Source organism: Xenopus laevis, chromosome 8L (assembly GCF_017654675.1).
Source record: "Xenopus laevis strain J_2021 chromosome 8L, Xenopus_laevis_v10.1, whole genome shotgun sequence".
NCBI lineage: Eukaryota > Metazoa > Chordata > Amphibia > Anura > Pipidae > Xenopus > Xenopus laevis.
The window spans coordinates 100,302,380-100,323,734 of record NC_054385.1 but is presented as its reverse complement, the minus strand read 5'-3'; the positions used below and the strand labels follow the sequence as shown (position 1 = coordinate 100,323,734).

The 21,355-nt window shown below is 37.8% G+C and overlaps 1 protein-coding gene across 11 annotated transcripts in view; it reads left to right on the top strand.

Moving 5' to 3' along the window:
* ralgapa1.L (Ral GTPase activating protein, alpha subunit 1 (catalytic) L homeolog) overlaps positions 1-21,355 on the top strand; it is a 108,610-nt gene that overhangs the window by 43,820 nt on the left and 43,435 nt on the right. For 3 of the 11 annotated variants that reach the window (XM_041573311.1, XM_041573318.1, XM_041573317.1), the window contains 15 exons: positions 1,901-3,217; positions 7,265-7,389; positions 8,873-9,089; positions 9,203-9,379; positions 10,375-10,512; positions 10,750-10,943; positions 11,690-11,788; positions 15,397-15,552; positions 16,092-16,220; positions 17,364-17,489; positions 18,985-19,043; positions 19,418-19,526; positions 20,237-20,347; positions 20,523-20,591; positions 20,920-21,054. In XM_041573311.1, the coding sequence (XP_041429245.1) occupies positions 1,901-3,217; positions 7,265-7,389; positions 8,873-9,089; positions 9,203-9,379; positions 10,375-10,512; positions 10,750-10,943; positions 11,690-11,788; positions 15,397-15,552; positions 16,092-16,220; positions 17,364-17,489; positions 18,985-19,043; positions 19,418-19,526; positions 20,237-20,347; positions 20,523-20,591; positions 20,920-21,054 (3,161 nt within the window). The remainder of the gene's footprint in view (positions 1-1,900; positions 3,218-7,264; positions 7,390-8,872; positions 9,090-9,202; positions 9,380-10,374; positions 10,513-10,749; positions 10,944-11,689; positions 11,789-15,396; positions 15,553-16,091; positions 16,221-17,363; positions 17,490-18,984; positions 19,044-19,417; positions 19,527-20,236; positions 20,348-20,522; positions 20,592-20,919; positions 21,055-21,355) is intronic. The other 8 variants (XM_041573312.1, XM_041573320.1, XM_018231139.2 and 5 more) reach the window with 6 other exon arrangements.

Genomic DNA, 21,355 nt, shown 5'->3' with positions numbered 1-21,355 from the left:
TTAATACCTGTATTTCTAAATTACTGAACTTACTACCTGCTATCTCTAAAACATGGAGTTTCTTTAAACAATTCATCAATCAATACATCGATGAGATTTAACTACCCAGAAAGCAAAATAATATATCATTCTGTCATCAGTTACTACTTTGTTCTATACTAATGTTGTCCCTCTGTCAATGATGTTCCTTTCAGGTAACCCATTTAATTTAATTAATTGAAGAAGGACATAAAGACCAAACAACCCTTAACTTATAATAGTCAGGCACACTATAGAGCAGTTAAAGTAGAAGTAAATATATAACCTCATTGACATTTTAATTGTTTACCTGATTCCCCAGGCCTGTACTCCTGTTTGCTGAAAACCACCCAGGATCAGGGTACTTCCATAGGAGCACCATGTCGTGGTCTTCTTCCATTGTCTCATTGGCTCTAGTTGATTAAAATCCGTCTTTTTGCCTTGTTTCTGATTTTCTCTCAACTGCGCTTGCCCACTTGAAACGTAGAAGAAGATTTAGAGGAATATGATGGCGCTCCTATAGAAGTACCCTGGGCCGTGCACTTTTCAGACAACAGGAGCACTGACCCAGGGTATCAAGTAAGTGATTATAACCATTGTGCCTAACATTATGGCATCCCCTGGTGATTCCCTTATTTCTTTAAAATGCCAGGGTTGTCTGTTTTCTGCTTCCAAATACCAGGTACCAACCTTGTAGCCTGAATGCACTTTTGTTTTCAGTCCTTTTTAGAAAAAAACTGAGGAATTATACTGAATTAAAAACACTAGGGCTTTTTAATCGGTTCTAAGAATATTCACATGTACTCATTTAGAAGTAAGTGGTCTGTTAGTTCAGATTAATAATTTTAATTTTTTTTTGCAGGTTCTTTAACATATAGTTGTTCTTTTGGCATTTGAATCAAGCTTGTCATGGTTTGTTTATTTTGGCTTTAGGTTCATTAATGCTTTATTTCTCAAGAACAAGCCAGAATGGCCCAGTACCATGTTTCCCCTGCAGTTTTAAGTCATGTTGGCATGGGTTAGACCCCATAGAACAATTTTCATGTATTTTCTCATATATGTATATGATGCATCCATTTCATTGGTCGAGTGATTTCTTTCAAATACTTTCCCTTTAAAATTGCAGATAATTTTTTTTTTTGAATATAGAGGGCAGCAATGTTTATCTGTCTATTTTAAAGACAACAGTATAGCACTGTCCTTTTTGCCATCACTTTGCTCATACTGTTATGCCTTTGGTTTATGGAAAAATTATGAATGTGCATTTTTTTTTTAACTCATAACAAGTGGGTCATTTATATCATTACATTGTGTGTTTTTACATGTTTTTTTTTTACTGCTTGAAATAAAAAATACTTTAATACAAAAAAGAAACCTTACCACATCACTGTTCTTAAAAATAACTTTTTGCTACACTTAAAAATAATAAATTGCAACATACCTGGTTTGTGCAATAAATGCCTCAGCTTTTGCTTCCTTCCATCCACAAACTCCATGCATGCTCATGATTTATATACTAACCTTTCCTTTGGTTATTTTCCTATACCCTCTGGACATTTTATAAAATAAATGTACTTTTCTTTTGCATAAAGAAGTCTGTTCTCATCTATACTAGAAAAAGAAGCTGCCCAGGTTCTAACATATAGAATTGGTTAACAGTTTTGCATACATGCTAAGCTATTTATAGTTCAGTCTCTTAATCTTCTAATAAAACCTTTTATTATAGATTAGTTCAGACTTCTATTACCCAGATGCAACATTTTGCTGTCCAGATCTTTCACTTATATATTTGAACAAGTATATTTTTGGTACTTTTCCGATTGTGGGTGCATTAATTGCTGCCTTGGTTTACTTATACATTGTTTTCTCTCCTGTTTGGTAGATATGGATGATGCTCCTATGCATCCACGACCTTCACGAGTGAGACACTATTCTCAGAGTGAGGAGATGCCTACAGAAGCATTTGCAGCAGTAAATGAAGAAGCACCAACTCTACCTCGCAGCAGCAGCACCTCTGACATCCTGGGCCCCTTCACAGCTGAAAGAACCAAAGGTGTGGTGTCTGGTACAGATCATCTCACCCCTCAGGCTTCGGACCCCCCCTCCTCTAACACACTGTCTCAGGAAGCACCCATTACGCAGGTCGATGGCAGTATATATGATCATCTCTGCCAGCTTGCTGGCTCAGCTGAATTGAGAGATGGAACAAAAGAACAGGGCTTGTATGAGGAATTGGATTGTGAAGGTCTGTTGCCACATTTAAGAGCATATTTAAGTGAGCAGGAAGTTCTAGAGGCACTGAAGGACAGGGCAGGCACTTACTTGTTTCATCAAGACAGTGAGAATTCTGAATACATAGATAGTTGTAATAAAGGGGATGCTATTGCCTTCATTCCAGAGCTATACAGTCAAACAGTTTCTTCAGAGCAGGATGATACTCGTTTAAGTGGGGAGGGCAATATAGCCAAGAAAGCTGGTTGCATTAGAATGAGTAACAGGTCACGAGAAGTCCATGTACGGATACGGGTTGATGAAGAAGAAAGGGAGAATGATAACCATGCCCAGGAACAAGGTGAGCGAAAGAAAGGCCTCTGTAGGCAACAAGCAGCTGAGGAAGAGGAACCCTCTGACTTGGCATCTTCAAAATTTCAACACTTCTCTGGCACCGAACATGGGGCCAACATAAAAAATCTTTGTGAGTCTGTAACACACAAGACTAAAGCAATGCGTCGGAAACGTGGCAGCGTTCAGGTCACCTTCCGCCCAGCCACTGAGGCTGTGCATTTCTACAACTCTATGGAAAACAAAGATGCCCCTTGGAAAGTGAGGCTGCGCAAATTAAGTGGTTTAAGCACTAGCCCTTCTATAGCAGTAGAGCCAGGGAAATCCACTGCCTATGCTGCACTCGGTGCAGTCAGAGTAGCGTCAGGTGTCAGCCAGCCAGGTAATGACCACCAAGAATTATCTTACCCTCCCCCACAAATACATAAGGGATGTGCCCGCATTAGGCAAAGATCCTGCAGTCAGGAGAGAGCCCCCTCTCATGCGTCATTGGGTGGCGTATATAAAACTGTTGTCCATGCTCTCTCAAAACCTAAGGCCAGTGTGTCCCTGCAGAAGCAACAAAAGATGGCAACCGAGGCTCCACTGAAGGACCTGTACGGTCATGTTATGGGCTATTTTGGAAGGAAGGCAGCAGGTGAGATGGCACGCTCTGGGATTTATTCCCAGAGCGCACGTAGAGATGCAGCACCTGTTTGGCTTTGTATTGCAGCCGAAAAAATAAAACCCAGCTGCCAGCAATCAGGAGCTTTTTTTTGGGATGCCTAGTCGCTTATTCCTCACCCGTGCCTCATTGACACCCTTTCTTGGATCTTTGCATGTGACTTTCCTATGGCTGAAAAATCCTCTCTAAAAGCCTTTCCTTTACCTTTTTTAAGCGGCTCTGCTTTCTGTACTAATGTCCTTTCCCATAAGGTGAGTCCTACAATTTCTTGGCTGTTACATTTTCATGTAGCTAGCCATGGCACAATTCGTTGTCAGCCATTGCCTTGCATTCAGTTTTAGTAGAGCTATTTTCATAATAACCACAATGAGAGAAATTAGTTGGGTAATTACATGTTGATGATGTGTCTACATGTTTGGATAGCTACCTGTTTTCCAGCTTTTACCTTTGTGATTTAATGAGCTACCAGACAACTGTGTTTGTGTATTTAAAGGTGAATAGTTGAAACCCATGGGTCAGGTGTGACCTTTCCAGGGATTTTTATGTTCTTCAAGCCGCATAAGCTCCTTAAAGGGCATCAAAACCCAAAAAATGAATTGATGCAAACATACACGGGGTGCTTCTCTGAGCACATTTACAATTTATATTAATTTTCTTTTTTTAGCAATTTCTGAGATATTTGAATTTTTAGGCTTTTAGCTTAACTGAAGAAGTATCATAGCTTGGGGCTTTATGACTGGCGTATCCATCTTTTTTTTATTTATTTGAAAACAGGTTACTATATCAGTATAAGTGTTTTAAAGTTTTCTTAGGTTATAAGAAGTTGCCTCCATAAGTCATTTCCACTTAATTTTTCAGCAAAGCGGTGATTCAGAAGGCATGTCCAGAAGGTGATCTTAGGTGTCAAAAAACAAAAAAAAAGTGAAAGTCTAGGGTTACATACATTTGCCATATGCTTCTCTAGGGTACTAAATGCAATAACAATACTGTACCTGTGCCACTTGATTAATTTTAAATGTGTCCATGTGCTTTTGTGGCTGTACAGTATTTTGTTATATTTATCAAATGCACACGCCTTTCTATATATAACTAAAACATGTGGTTGAGCAGTCAGAGTTAAGGTGGCCATAGATGTTAAAATTATGATCTTTCTGAAAATCGTTAGTTTCAATACACACATGTAGAGCTGAATTGTCAGATATACAGGTAGAAACAATAGAATTCTACCTGTATCTGAAGATTCGGCACTAACAACGGCCAATGTTCTGGGCTCCTTCAAAGGAGCCCAATCAAAATTTTCCAGCTAGCCCGATTGACAAGCCAACCGATATCCAAGTCTTCTGACGATATATGTTGGCTCGTCTCCCAACATACACACACCGAATATCATACAAACATTAGCTTTGTACGTAATAAGCGGTGCATCTATTGCCATAAATATAGCTGTTGGCTTTTGTGTATGTAAATCGGCCATGTAGATTGGCCAAGTCATTCTCTTTGACATACACATATACTTTAGTTAATGTCTACCCCCCAAATGTTTTGTAAACTAGAACTAAGTCTTTTATGCATATCTTTATTCATGTAGTGCTACTGTAGTCAGGCTTTCATGTCTGCACACGTCATTTTGGCAACTTTGGTAAACAATGCACAAGGTGTGTGTAAAGCATCATCTTAAAATTGAACAACCCTTTTGTTTGTTTTCTAGACATGTTATATTTTTGTTTGTTGTGTTTCCTTTCAGTGTTACCTTGTGTTTCAGACTGTGTGTGTCTTTCTCTCTTGGGAATGCTGGTATCTGGGTATCCCTAGTGCAGTGTCAATTGAGCAACAATTGTTGCCATGTTATAGGCATCACTACTGCCACTCTTTATTTCCTTTTATTGAGCACCTGCATGCGTTCCCAGTGATACTGCCACAAGACAGCTTTTATTGACATCCTAAGCAGTTTTATAGATGATGCAGGGGGAATCACAGTATGGCTGTTGGCTTTTTTAGAGTCTGATTGCTGTAACTCCATAGTAGCAAGTAGGGATTCACCGAATCCAGGATTCGGTTCGGGATTCGGCCTTTTTCAGCAGGATTCGGATTCGGCCGAATCCTTCTGCCTAGCCGAACCGAATCCGAATCCTAATTTGCATATGCAAATTAGGGGCGGGAGGGAAATTGCATGACTTTTTGTCAGAAAACAAGGAAGTAAAAAATGTTTTCCCCTTACCACCCCTAATTTGCATATGCAAATTAGGGTTCGGTATTCGGCCGAATCTTTCACGAAGGATTCGGGGGTTCGGCCGAATCCAAAAAAGTGGATTCGGTGCATCCCTAGTAGCAAGTCATTGCCAGTGGGTAGATAAATATTCATAGATTGTAAGACTTTTTTTTTGTTCCATACTATTTCTAGACTTCATTTTCAACTTAACAGTTGCTTCTCATTAAAGGCGTTGTACCTGGAGTTGTTTAGTATTGGGTGTCGGTGACATTTCTGAATTGTGGCATATAGGAAACCCATTATCCAGAAAGCTCCAAATTACAGAAAGATAGTCTCCCATAGACTATTTTATCCAAATAATACAAATTTTTCAAAATGATTTCCTTTGTCTCTGTAGTAATAAATCAGTACTTTGTACTTGATCCAAACTAAGATATAATTAATCCTTATCGGAAGCAATGTTTACATGATTTTCTAGTAGATATATAAAGATCCAAATTAAGGAAAAATCTGTTGTCCGGAAAACCCAAGGTCCAATGCATTCTGGATAACATACCTGCATGTTATATGGCCAAAAGTATCCAAACACATTTTTTAGCCAAAAGTACGTAAACATTCCATATTCAATTACATTTTCTCAGTTGGAACACTTACTGCTGAGTTACAAGAATCTCTGGAAGCAATGTCTGTACAAGAACTTTTCATAGGGATTGTAGGATTTTTATCGGTGATCAGTGGAAAAACAAACCTAAACTTGCAGTGCCAAGGGTTGCCTGGAGTGGTGTAAGGATTAATGCCATTTGACATTGCAGCATAATTGGCATTTCACCATCTGGTGATAAAAGTTTGGCTTTGGCAGATGCCAGGAGCACACTAACTGACTGTAAAGTTTGGTGGAGGAGGAATAATGGTCTGGGTCTGTTTGCAGGGTATGGGCTAGGGCTCAAGTCCCAATAAAATAAAACAAAACCTTAAAGTTGGAGTATATCTATATACATCTATAACATACAAATATTGAATATAAAGTTAAACATCCCCTTAAAAGTCTGAGATTCTGCTTCTCTATCCACTAAGGATTCATGTGAAGCCTCTCTCTGTGTAATCAGCAGCGTGCATAAATACAGATTAATAAACCTTAATCGATGACCTTGCACCATTTCTATGGGTTTAGGCAGTAACCTGCAAATGTATAGTGGAAGTACGTAGTAAATGTTTTTTTTCTTTTACCTGGTCTTATTGTTTTAAGTTTTCATTTGCACATGTACATTACCAGCCGTATCTTATCCAACCTTTATGTGATCCAATTTAATACATAGAGATGGCGCTTTTTGTTGGTCTTTGGTTGGTGGGCTATTGGAAATTTTAACAGTTTAAAAAGTGACAAGAACAGTAACAGTCAGCTTGGCCAATGTAGATTTCCTTTTATCTTCTCTGAAGCACGCAAATGTTTCCATCCAAAAGAAAACCTTATGATGATCAAACTTAATACAATTGTTCATTTGCACTGCCAGTTTCCCAATCTCTCTTTACCTCCTGACTACTTCTCTGGAGTTCCCTTGCTTCTGGAATTCCACCTAATCTAATTTCTGCTTTTTTTATGGAAACCTTATTAGTAGTTTTGGCATGTACTAATTCCCAGTTATTAAATCTGCTGCCACAATGGGAATATTTCCTCCTAACTGCATGCTGCCCTTATAGCAAGTGCAGTTTCCCTTACTGTAATACCTGGGCTTCCATGCTTGTATAAGCACTCATTCAACGCCATTTGAATTTCAAATATATGATATTGTTTTTCATTTTTATGTGTTTAGCTAATAAAGAAGATATGGCTCCCCAAGTCAATGACATCGCCAGTGCTGAAATTGGCACTAATGCAAATATCCCAGACTTGATGGACGAGTTTATAGCTGAGAGACTGCGATCAGGCACCGGTGTGGTAAGTCTGTAAATTACTGTGTAGTGGCTGTATAATAAATAGAGTTTGGAAAGATGTGACTGAAGAGAAGGGGTATGCTTGGGTGGAAAATACATAGATGTGGATTTAAGCTATTTTGTCATGCCCTGGTGATACTGCCAGGCTAAAAGTCCACAATATGAATGTAGAAAGTTTAAAATAATGATTTCAAGGTTTGGATCTGTAAGAGAAAATATTATGGGGCAGACTGGAAAAAGGTATGTCCGCAAGTTCTTGTTGAGAGAGAGCCATGAGTTAGTACAGAGAAATGGCAAAATCCAGCATCTGATCATTTGTCGTTACACTCTGTAATATTACTGTTATCAATGGTCTTATTTTAAATAATCCAATCCATAGCTTGTATCCATGCATTAGAATTATACCAGAAGGTGGCACATGTAGTGAATATTAAAAGCAGTCAGAACTTGGAGCGTGGCATTGTTGCAAACTTTCCAAACATAACTGAAACCAGCCATATCAGCATGATTGTTGGGCCCTTTAGACAACAATACAATATCTTTGTGTTACCGCCATAGACTTCTAAAGGTGCATAGATACTGCTACTTGGGGAGATTAGTCGCCCCGTGACAAATTACCTCTTCTTCGGGCGACTAATCTCCCCGAAATGCCTTCCTGCCGGCTAAAATGCGAATTGCCGGCGGGATGGCACTCTGATCGATTCGACTTTCCGAAGTTTCCTTGTGAGGCAACTTAGGGTGACTTCGGAACACGAAGCTTTCCAAGTGGCATCTTGCCGGCGATTTACATTCTAACGGGCGGGAAGACATTAGGGGAGATTAGTCGCCCGAAGAAGAGGTGATTAATCTCCCTGAGTAGCCATGTGTGCCACCACCCCTAAAGGTGGCCATACACGGAGCACTGCGGCTCCTATTCACTTCAATCAGGATCATTGGATTGACCCCAATTGCCATACTTGCAGAGTGGTTGAACAAATCTGTTGCCGTGTTTGGAAATCTTTAGGCCTATAGCACTCATATGATAGTTAGAAATCTTTTGTAAATACAATTTATAAAAAATTATGGGGAAGCATGATCCTTAAAATTAATTGAGCCCAAAAGGTTAGAATTATACTTTTTTTTTTTTTTACTGTAAATGAAGCATAAAATATACAGTTCTTAAACAAAATAATCCTTTCTCTTTAAAGAAGTTTAATACAGTCTCTTTGTACTGCTATCAGGGTTAGACCAGGTTTCAGTCACTATTAGCAAATACAAAAAGCAAATAAGTCAAATGATTATATAAATATCCAAAGATGGTAGGAACAGCTAAGTACAAACCATCTATTTGTGCATAGAAAGCACAGTGGCAGTTAATTAGGTGTCTTTAATGAGAGACAGCCAGCAAAAGTCTTTGTTATGGAAAGGAAAAACCCAACAAAATGTTAATTCCACCATTTCTTTTGGAACCAGAAACTAAGGATTTATCATTTTCTACTGTGTTCCAGACTATCACACGAAGAGGCAGCAGTCCTGGTAGTCTTGAAGTTCCGAAAGATTTACCAGATATGCTTAACAAGCATAGCCAGATGCGCCCAGCTGATGACCCTGGTGTCCCTTCAGAGTGGACCTCTCCAGCAAGCGCAGCCAGCAGTGATCTTCTTAGCTCAGACAGCCATTCGGACTCTTTTAACGCCTTCCAGTATGATGCAAGGAAGTTTGAAGGTATCCTGTTTTATCTGCTCTGTCTAGTTTTACTAGGGTCAGTGAATGCACCATGCTAAATGTATAAACAACTCCTTGCCCTCATGCATACAGTATAAGCCCTATTACTTTAGCAGGTTTCCCCTTTGGAGGAGATTCAACAGTTCCCATATGTATTGAAGCAGATGCTGGCTCTACACATCTAAGCGCTGAGGAACAAGAAGTTGGAAGTCTTACAACACTGCATATTGACTCAGAGACCAGCAGCTTTAATCAGCAGGCCATGTGCACAGAAGCAGTGGCTGTAACGGGTATGATCTATGATTATGTTAATAGCTAGAATCTGAGTAGCTATATGACCTCTTAAACTCCCCTAATACCAGGGCAGTGATGGTATTCCATTTAAAGGACCAGTAACATCAAATAATTTAATTGAAATTGAAAAATTAAAAAGTAATAAAAATTGAGTGTTTCCCTGCACTAGTAAAACTGGTGTGTTTGCTTTAGAAACACTACTATTGTTTATATAGATAAGCTGCAGTGTAGCAATGGGAGCAGCCATTCAAAGGAGAAAAGGCTCAAGTTACACAGCAGATAAGCTCTGTAGAACATAATGTTATCTGTTATCCACTATTTGACCTGTGCCATATAGCCTTTTTTCAATTTCCACCATTGCTACTCAGCAGCTTGTTTATATGAACTATAGTAGTGTTTCTGAAGCACAAAGATGAGTTTTACCAGTGCTGGGCAACACTACATGATATTTTCATTACTTTAAAAAACTTTCATTTTTTGGTGTTACTATTCCTTTAATTTGTTATTGCTTTATAAGTTTAAATTATAAGGGAAAACATGGATCACTTTATATTAAAGAAAAGAGTAGAATGCATTTTCAGTACTCATGTTAAATAAAAGTGTAGTTGTATACTGCTCCTTTAGGGAGTTGGATAAGAGACTACTAAGTTACTGCTTTGGGGAGCTCACTCCTTCAAGGAAGAAAAATACAGTTTTTTTATTCCAATATTTAACAATATAGGTATACGTTTTGTTTATAAATAAAAACTTGCATTTTCATTGAGAACATATAGTTGCATAATGCAATGATGCTTTCCTCAACACACACACACGTATATTTAACCTTCTTTTTATTTTTGTTTTCTTTGAAACACCAAATTTGTTTGTTTATTTTTGTTTAATTTAAAGTATTAACTTTACGTAGGTAGTTTAATTTGCAAATTTATTTTCTTATACTCCCACATAAACACATTTTACAAACGTAAAGTTTTCCTTTTTTGCTTTCTTTCAGGGTCAGAAAGTGTTTCCCCTGCACTGTCTGCTCATGGGTCAAGATCAGAGACTCCCTCCCCTGCAGCTTTAAATTCAGACCAGGCAGAGTTGCATGAGAAGCTTCAGCATTCAGTTTTACACACTCCTGATGACATCGGTAAGCAAGATGCATTTATTGCATGGACAGCATTTTTTACCGTTCCTACAAATGAACAGTTGCATTTGCACTTTTCGTTGAAGCAAGAAAATGTTCACTGAGAAATGGGATATAAGCTGATGACATTAAAGGAAGCAATTCATTACTTTGAATCTCAATGCCTTTTCCATTGTCCATTTTGAAAGCATACATTGTGTGTTAAATAAGTATGTTTGCATATAGTTTTTCTTCCTTTAGAGCCTTGTGACTTTCCTTTAGAAAGCTGCAGTGTTATGGCCGGAGGCACACTTACTGGATGGCACGCGGACGTTTCCACAGTCATGTGGAGAAGAATGCTTGGAATTCTAGGGGATGTCAATAACATTGCCAATCCTGAGATACATGCTCAGGTTTTTGATTACTTGTGCGAACTCTGGCAAAACCTGGCTAAGGTACACAATTCTCCATTTCTTAAAATAATAGCAGCTAGGTTGTAAGATGTTGACTCTTCTAAATGAGAGCCGATAAATTGAAGGTGAGTATCTTTCTGACCACCTACGAAGAGGCTCTACAGCATAGTTTTTAAAAAAATCTACTTCGACATCTCATGCCTTGTTTTTCTTGCTTTGTGTTTAAAGAGATACCATTAATCTATGCCTCTACACTAAATCTGTTCTGCAGTAAAACACAAGGTATTAGGGTAGGGGCACACTGGGCGATTCGGGGAGATTTAGTCATCTGCCAATTAATCGCCTCATCTTTGCGGTGACCAATCTCCCCGAACACCTTCCATCTGTCTTGCGCTGGCTATAATGAAAAGTCGCCTGCAGCATGGCACACGCAGTGCTTCGTATTCCAAAGTCGCGTGAAGTTTCCTTGTGAGGCACCTTCGGGCGACTTTGGAATACGAAGCACCGTGTGTGCCATGCCGCAGGCAACTTTTCAGTATAGCCAGCGCAAGACAGATGGAAGGCGTTTGTGGAGATTAATCGCTGCAAAGCTGAGGCGATTAGTTGCCAGGCGACTAAATCTCCCCGAATTGCCTAGTGTGCCCCTGCCCTTAGTGGCCATTAAAAAATCTCTTTAGCTGTGATATAGATATCATTGCTTGTGTAGACTGCAACAAGCTACTGACTTGTTAGACTTCTGAGAAATCCTTGTATCTTGTATTTCATGTGCTTGTGTTTAATTCTTTTAGATTAGAGATAATTTGGGAATATCCTTGGATAATCAGTCTTCTCCTCGACCTCCAGTTCTTATCCCTCCCCTAAGGATTCTTACTCCCTGGCTTTTTAAGGTAATTTGCACAATGTTTTGTTTATTTAGGACATCTATCATGCAATTGGTTTTAATTTTTCATTATTTGTGGTTTTTTAGTTATTTAGCTTTTTATTCAGCAGCTCTGTAGTCTGCAATTTCAGCAATCTGGTTTGTAACTTCCAAATTACCCTAACAACCATGCATTGATTTGAGACTGAAATGTTGTATGAATAGGAGAGGGTCTGGATAGAGCAATGAGTAAAAAAAAAAAGTAACAACATGTAGAACATTTTTTTTAGAAGGGATCAGTGACCCCCATTTGACCGCTGGAGAGAGTCAGAAGGCAAATAATTTTATTTTTCTATTTATCTGTGTTGCAGTTCCCTTCCCCCCCTGAGGGGAATCTTGGTCGAAGTATTCACCATGGTGGGGTAGCTGTGTACTATGCATTGAGGGGTGAATCTGTGGTGGTCAGAGGTGTGCCCTAGACGTTTGGTTCCTTGGGCCCAAAGTTCTTTAGTCTGATACTGGCATGAAGGGTCTTTACACTAAGGCTGCCCTGGATTCAAGTTTTCTCTTACTGTGCATGACACTCCCGGATTAGTTGAATCCATGCAGCAGAAATTCAAAAAATCTGAGTGGAAGATGAAGGGAAGAAAGCATAAAAACTAAGGATGCACCAAATCCAGGATTCGGTTCGGGATTTGGCCAGAATTTGGCCTTTTTCAGCAGGATTCTGATTTGGCCGAATCTTTCTGCCTGGCCGAACCAAATCCGAATTTGCATATGCAAATTGGGGGCAGAGAGGGAAATCGCATGACTTTTTGTCACAAAAAAGTAAAAAATATTTTCTCCTTTCCTCCCCTAATTTGCATATGCAAATTAGGATTCAGTTCAGTATTCGGTCGAATCTTTCACGAAGGATTCGGCATTCGCCTTTTAAGAGGAAATCCGACTTCCAAACCAAAATTTAATAAAGAAGCCCACATAACACAGAAACCCCTAATTTATCCATCACAGTTACCTGTTTCTTCAAAAAGTATGAATAAATTACATTTTCTATGCTGAAATCCAGCTGGTTAACAGTTCTTCTCTTTCTGCATCATTTGAAATCCTGGCAGGGAAGGAGGGAATAAACACTGATGTTACAAATTGTAACAACTTCTCAACAGCTTACAGACAGCATGCAGGAACTACATAACCCACAATGCATTGCACTGTGATTGAAATCACGTGTGCAGGGAATTGTTGGGTTTGGAGGATGCAGGCTGAGAACAGCTGACTGTTGATACAAAGTAACAGTAGTCAGACAGCTCAGCAAAGTAGTCAGACAGATTATCAGGAGAGCAGGGGGCTAGGCTTAAGAAACTTCCAACCATTAAAAATCATGAAAAGTCTGCATATTTTTTAATTGATGTACAGTATATTGAAAAGTTGCTTGAAATTAGGGTTACTTTTCAAAAAGCGTAAGTTATGTTTGTGTGGAGTTCCCCGTTAAGTTACATTTTAGTATGTTACAGAATGGCTAATTCTAAGCATTTTTTCACTTTTTGAGTTAATTGCTTTTTTTCTTCTGACAATTTCCAGCTTTCAAATGGTGTTCACTGACCCCATCTAAAAAACAAATGCTCTGTAAGGCAACAAAATTATTGATATTGTTACTCTTTCTTTTTGTCACTCTTTGTATTCAGGCCCTCTGCGATTCACATTCTAGTCTCTTATACAAATCAATGCATGGTTGCTACGGTCATTGGTCCCTGCTGGAGAGCTGGACTGGAACTGGAGAGCTGTTGAATAAGTTAAATAACTCCATAACCACACATTAAAATATTGTAAATTGCCTTATAATATCACTCTCTAAAGTTAATTTAAATCTGAAAACCGCTTTTAAGAAAAACAATAGAGGTATAGCTGGGTTCAACCCTGTAAACCTAATTAGTAAATCTATGAATGGAAAAACCATTCAAGATTGAAGAATCTCAAATCTTTTGATATTTTGGTTTGCATTTACACATTTTACAGTTATTTAAGGAGAAGAAGGGTGGTGAAGCTATGAGGAACCAGGGGCTACATTTCTTAGGTCTGGCATTGGTGACACATATAAATATATATTTAAAGCTCTTATATATTACAGGAAGATTGTTCTGTTCTGAGATTGATAATAGAGATCTCCTCAGCTAGGACAACCATTATGATAGCTGCCAGGTATATTAAGGGGCAGATTTATCAAGGGTTCGAAGTGAATTCGAGGGAATTTTCAAAGTAAAAAAATTCGAGATTCAAATTAATGTTTTGGATACTTCGACCATCGAATAGGATGCTACGACTTCGAATTTACTTAGACTTGAAGTAAAAATCATTCGGATATTTGACCATTCGATAATCGAAGTACTGTCTCTTTAAAAACCTTCTACAACATTTTTCTAAGTCTTTACACATCGAATAAAAATCCTTCGATCATACGCTAAAATCGTTTGAATCAATTTTTATTCAACCGCAGGATTGCCAAATTTGCTGAAAAAACGTAGAATTCGATATTCGAATTCTACGTTTTTTAATTCGATGGTCGAATTTCAAAGTTTTTTGTACTTCGAAATTCGACCCTTGATAAATCTGCCCCTAAATCTCAGGCAAAAGTGTGCTACCCCTCACTTCATTGCACTGCAGTTAATCCTCATTCATTGAACTAATGTGTAATCTTCATTGCTGTTTGCTATATAAACAAATAAAAATGTCTTAAGGATTTAAGACCCCCATACACGGGCCAATAAAAGCTGCCGACAGACCGGCAGCTTATTGCCCTGTGTGGGGGGCCATCCAGCAGGCGTCCCCAATCGATATCTGGCCGAAAGTCAGCCAGATGCAGATGAGGCAAGGTAAAAATCCCGTCGGATCGCGACCGCATCTTTTTGTTGATCTGACCGCCCGTATGGCCTCCATTCTGATCCTATCGTTGGGCTTTAGGGCCCCAAGATCGGATCAGCAAGATATTACCCACCTCATTGTGGGCATATCGGGGAGAGATTTGCTTGTTTGGCGACATCGACAAACAAGCCGATCTCCCTGTGTATGGGCACCTTTAGAGCCAGCCTTTTAAGTAAATTGTCTTTACAGATCTGTGTTAAAGCTTTTACATAAGCCTGAAACTGTAATCGAATTTACTGTTTTTTCGTGCAGCCCTAGGTCAAAACACCAGCAGGTGCCCACATCTATGTTAAAGCGGACCTTATTTGTATTTGTAAAGGGCTACTTTATAGGGGAGGAAGTAAAGCAGCACAATGTCCTGAAGTGATCAAAAGGCTATTTTTTCTTGAACTTTCTAGGACTCCTTGAACTTTTGTTTGTTTCCAACTCCTACTGTAATCACTTCATATGCAACTGGCGCATGCCACTATAAAGCAAATTACTAATTTGTAACCCTTGAAGTTCATATGTCTCTGTATTTAATACATCTGTCACGTTAAATATCCTGTTTTTGGAGAAAAACAAACATTGCCCAAAACATAATTATTTGTTTTTCTTTCATTTTTGGCACTGAAGCATATGTAAATTTGAAATCAGCTGTGATAAGTACACAGTCCAAGTGCTTACATAAACCAAATATCTGCTTGTGTCATTATCAACTAGATCTGTGTTCAATTTTAGGCTACCATGCTGCCTGAAAAGTACAAGCAGGGCAAACTCCATGCGTACAAACTGATTTGCAAGATCATGAAGAGAAGACAGGACGTATCCCCAAACAGGGACTTCTTAACGCACTTCTATAACATTATGCACTGTGGTCTTCTTCACACTGATCAGGTATTCTTCCTCTATACAGGTAGAGACACCTTTTAAAAGTGCATCCATCTCACTACCCATGTGCCTGCTTCCATATAAATGCACTATATTATTATATACATATATAAAAAATACACACACAATAGTTTTTACGCGTCTTAATGTTTTTTGAAGCTATAAGAAATTTGGCTTTTTTATATATGAACATTACCAGATTTCTTTAATACAGAAGTCTTTATCTATGTCTTTATCCAGCAACCTGTTTTCCAGAAAGCTTTGAATTATAGGAAGGTCATCTCCCATAGACCGCATTTTAAGCAAATAACTAAAATATTCCCCTTTCCTTTGATCCCAGCTTAGATATATTTAATCATTATTGGAGACAAAACAATCAATTGGGTTGGTTTAATTTTTAAATGATTTTTAACAGACTCAAGGTATGGTAATTAAAATGACAGAAAGACCCTTCACCCAGAAACACCAGCTCCTGAGCATTTTGGTCCCATAACCTGGATGTCGGGAAGGAATGTCATGTACAATTTTTGGTGCATTTCTTTCAGGACATTGTGAACACTATAATCAAGCACTGCTCACCTCAGTTCTTTGCCCTTGGGCTTCCTGGTGCCACACTCCTTATTATGGACTTTATTGTAGCTGCTGGGAGAGTTGCTTCCTCGTCATCCCTTAATGTAAGTCCTCTTTGTTGACTTTTTTTTTCTCCCGTAGAGTTGTATTAGAAAATGCATGTACATACAGTATACTCTGTGCTTTCATAATGGTAAATGGGGAAAGGAACTTGAGGTTAAAACTGTATTTGAAGAGGCAAGCTGCTGCCATGTGGTAGAGTTGGAAAATATGTTTGGCCTGCAGAGGGCAATATATATTAGAGTCTGTATCAAGATTTTAGGTCCCATTAACAATGATGTGCATGACTCGAATGCAATCTGCTGTTTGCCTAAAATACAGGGTTATTATCCAGATTGTGGGTGCCCACAAAATAGCATGCACTTCCATTTCTATGCATTTTACCAATTCTGATGCGTGGATTAGCATCCATGTAGCCAAATAGTATATGCAAGCTTTGCTTTATGCAAAGTGCAAAATATTGGCTCCATGTTTGTTTACACGCAATTTATAAATTTTATGCCAGTATAATAGAGGGTGGCAGCTAAATAGCATGTTCCACAAATTAACATAAGTCAGTTGCACATATACAGCGCAGTCCTTGAAGGTCTTTTTAATACAGATGTTCATTTTATCTGTCCTATACAATCCTGGGCATTTTGCAAGAAAGTACAACAAAATGTAATTCTAAGCATCATGGACGTTTCAAACCTTTTTTTTTTAAATGTATTTGCTTTTATAAGTAATATATGTCTTATCTGCACTCCTGGCTCTGACTTTTGAAACAATGTAGCAAGCCAGCTGATTAACAAGCCTAGAGGAGAACTAATTTCTTCTACATTGTTTAAGAGAGTCAGGCCCAGAGAACAGAAAGATATGAACTGACACTGATTTTAAACGGGAAATACATTTACAAATAACTTTAACATCCACTGCTGGAAAATTGCCTTGAATGATTAAAAAAAAAAATTCAGATGGAGGAACGATTTTATATAATTTAATGCTGCAAATTTTGCATCCCGTTTTGCGCTTGTGCTTTTTTAGCAGTTCTATAAGCAGCAAAGTCAAATCCTTTATCTGGTCCCGTGTTATTGTTTGCAGATCTTTCATTTTTGGGCCAGACTATTCAATGTATTATTTATATGCCAACCAGATATAGAAGGTGGCAGCTTTACCACTGAGGAATAAATTATTTCTTCCAATGGCAGGCTCCACGTGTGGAAGCTCAAGTTCTTCTGGGATCCATTGTTTGCTTCCCCAACCTCTACCAGGAATTGCCTGCTTTGCACCCAAGTAATTCTGACATTGTAATGTCCCATTTTACAGATGTCAAGGTAAAGAATTGCACATTCATCTTTATACCCACATACTTCATGGGATAATATTTGTTGTTTTGTCACATAGAAAACATGAATGGTTTTCTTTGCATATCAATTTCTACGAAACCCTATATATATATATATATATATATATATATATATATATATATATATATATATATATATGTATGTATATATATATCAATCATACCTCCCAACTATCCCGCTTTTAGAGGGACAGTCCCTCTTTTTACAGCTCAACCTGCAGTCCTGGAAAGTACTGGAAAGTCCAGTTTTTCTCTGCACTGAACAGCCAGAAAAAGAAACAAAGTTTTCTAACTTAATTGGCTTTTGGCAGAGAGCCCAGAACAGCCTCAGCAGCATATAATATACTTTTGTAACAAATTTGAGATAAGCAAATAAGTAATTGCAACAATATAGGACAACAGGTCCCTTTGGGGAAAGTTAGACTCACAGCTTAAAGGACACTTAGGCTGGAAAAATAACTTTAATAACTATAATATTTAAAGTGATGTTGACTGATTTGCTGTCTTTTTTTCCAGAAGAAGGAGGGATGTGAACATACATTTTGCCTTTAGATTAAAAGCCATTAAAACCATTATACAGTATATAGTCATTTTATTCACATATTGTCAATTTTCCAGCTGCCCCCAGTCATGTGACTTTGTGCTCTGATAAACTTCAATCACTCTTTACTGCTGTACTGTAAGTTGGAGTGATATCACCCCCCCCAGCAGCCTAACAACAGAACAATGGGACGGTAACGAGAAAGTAGCTCCCTAACACAAGATAACAGCTCCCTGGAAGATCTAAGAACAGCACTCAATAATAAAAGCCAAGTCCCACTGAGACTGATTCAGTTACAGAAATAACAGCCTGCCAGAAAGTAATTCCATCCTAAAGTGCAGGCACAAGTCACTTGACTGGGGCAGCTGGGAAATTTACACAATGTCTAGCCCCATGTCAGATTTCAAAATTAAATATAAAAAAAGTCTGTTTGCTCTTTTGAGAAATGGATTTCAGTGCAGAATTCTTTAGAGCAGCACTATTAACTGATGCGTTTTGGGAAAAAACATGTTTTCCCATTACAGAATCCCTTTAAAATTATCCGTGTTTTTCATTTGTGATCATTTTACACATACATACATACATACATACATACAGTTGTACATATGTGGTATAATATGGGAATTTGGTAATGTTTTTTTAATGAGTGGTTTAAGTGAAGTTCCTTTCTCTTTTGAATTTTAGTTGTCCTTCTTCACTGTTTTTCTTGTTTTATTTTGTTACTTATGGACTCTTGCTAACGTATCAGTCCACCCCATTACAGTGTAGTATTTTATCATGCATTTAATCATTTTATACAAATTAGTTAATTATTGTGGACGCGATATGTGTATATAATTGATTTATGGCTTGTGAAAGCATGGCTGATCCATATACATATAAACAGCATAAATTGTTTTTTTCTATTATCTTCATATATCAGGAGCTCACAATTAAAACTGTACTAAATTCAGCCAGAGAAGAACCATCTGGCCCTGCAAGGTAGGTGAAAATAACCTCCATCTATTTTATATTCACTTGGTTTCGTGTTTTCAGCTGCCATTATAAAGTAAAATATCCACTATGCACCTTTCTGGTAAATGAGTGTTCAGGGAAGCCTCCTATTTTGAGACAAATCTCCCTCTACAAAATAATGTTCACAATGAAACCGTCTTGATTGGAAGATTCTTGGTTTCATGCTGCCATAAAAAGCTCACCCAACCCATTTTGAAGCAAGAGACCATTTAAGGGTATCAAATGGAAATAAAATATATTAATTATATCTTAATATATTCCTAAATATGAAGCATCCGATTCATGCTGTAGACTTGTGTAACCCTGTAGCCTGTCTGTGAAACTCTGTTTGTATTTTGCAGATGTGTAGCTTTATGCAGTTTAGGAATATGGATGTGTGAGGAGTTTGTCAATCAAACAAATCATCCACAAATCAAAGAAGCACTCAATGTCATCTGTGTCTCTCTAAAAGTAAGTAGTTATAGCTACTGTTCTATCTGTAGTATCAAAATGGAACTTCTCAGAGATTTTGCAATATTACTACTCAATTCAGTGTTAGTGGTTTCCTCTATGATGACTGATTAAGTAGCCCATTCTATTTATAATTTTTACAATTTATAATTTATACTTTTTATAATTACTTATATTAGATATTCCATGACCTGGATGAATGAAAATCTTCATAGCCATAACCCATTCTATTCTATTCCCTTGCACATTTTTATCTGGATGGTCCTTGAAATACCCCAGATCCTCATACTTCATCTTTATTATACAAATATATACGTATATGGAATAATAGCATTGGCTGAAATATTATTTTGATGACAAAAAGCTCACCTACACAGGTAAATGTCAGACTTTGAATTTAGCATTTTGTCTGCTTTCATGGAATAAGGGTTGCCTCAAAAGCATCTTAACTGTAGTTTGCTACCTGCTGGTTAGCATTTGTATTCAAGTGCATCACCTTTGTGTTCAGACTATGTATACCCTTATGCAGGAACCACGCATTCTTTCAGCCTATCCTATCAATCCTATCAAGTTATTTCTTCCTTGTTTTATTCTTTAAACCTGCCCATCCTCTATGTGGTGTCTATGAAATACAAAGTCAAGGCAAAGTGTGTTATACACATATAGCTGTCCATACTTTAATAGGGATACTGTTGTTTTTTTTTTTTTAGTTTCCCAATAAAGTGGTGGCCCAGGTCGCCTGCAGTGTGCTGAATGTGTTGCTCAATTATGTTCAGCAACTTCAGATTTACCATTCAGACTACCCACTTAAAATCATAGAGGTAAGTTGAAATAACACCACTCTTCAAGATAAAGAAAACTTCATTTAATGACACTTTAAAGTTAAAATTAATTCTATTGAGCGGTTTCTGGTTTATTTGTTAGTAAGCAGGTTGTTCATTATACACTTTGCAGAGATTTACTACTTCTCACTAATGCTAATAATTTTAATTTAAGATCCTGCTAGCAACAGTGACCTATCTGCTGCCAAGTGCCGAGACCTCATCTTATGAACAAGACAAGCGGGTGAGAATGCCACTCTGGCAACATTTTGCACATGGGTGGAATTAATGTTTTATACCATTTGGCATTGTACGTCACATTTATACTCCTACACCTATAAATACTACAGATAATAAAGATTTGAGAGCCATATTATGGAGCAGTTATCATAAAGATTTATATTTCTTTTGTGCAGGCATTGGCAAATTTAAAATCTGTTTCATGTTCTATAATTACAGAAGGCATGACCCTAGTATATATTTGATCCAAATAATACATGTTTTTTAACTGAGAAAAACTGCCACATACTGGCCTTTTTGGTGCATCTACGGTAATTAATTTTTTCTTCCAGTTGGTGGTCTCCCTGCTTCTCTCCCTTTTGGACTGGATGATGGCTTTACCCCTTCCGTTGTTACTGAAACCACTACACCATGCTGAGTCGGAGAGTGATGGAAGGGAGAATTCTGTGTTAAACTGCGCATATAAGGTAGTGTAAGAAACCATAATATTTTTTAAACATTTAAAGCAAATGTTAATTTCTTTAATGGTATTGATTCATTCTTTTGTAATTGGCCTATATGGTGATATTAGTTATCAGAAAACTGCAATTTTGCATCGATACTTTGTGTAACACATCTACTTGCTTCAAGTGCACCCTCTCTAATTAAGTTTCGTATCTATATAACAAGAACCACTGTAGCAAGGTTCATGACGCTCAACGTGTATATCATGATCTAATCCTTCTTATATCACTTTCATCCTTGAGTATTTCCATGTTTGTGAGATGG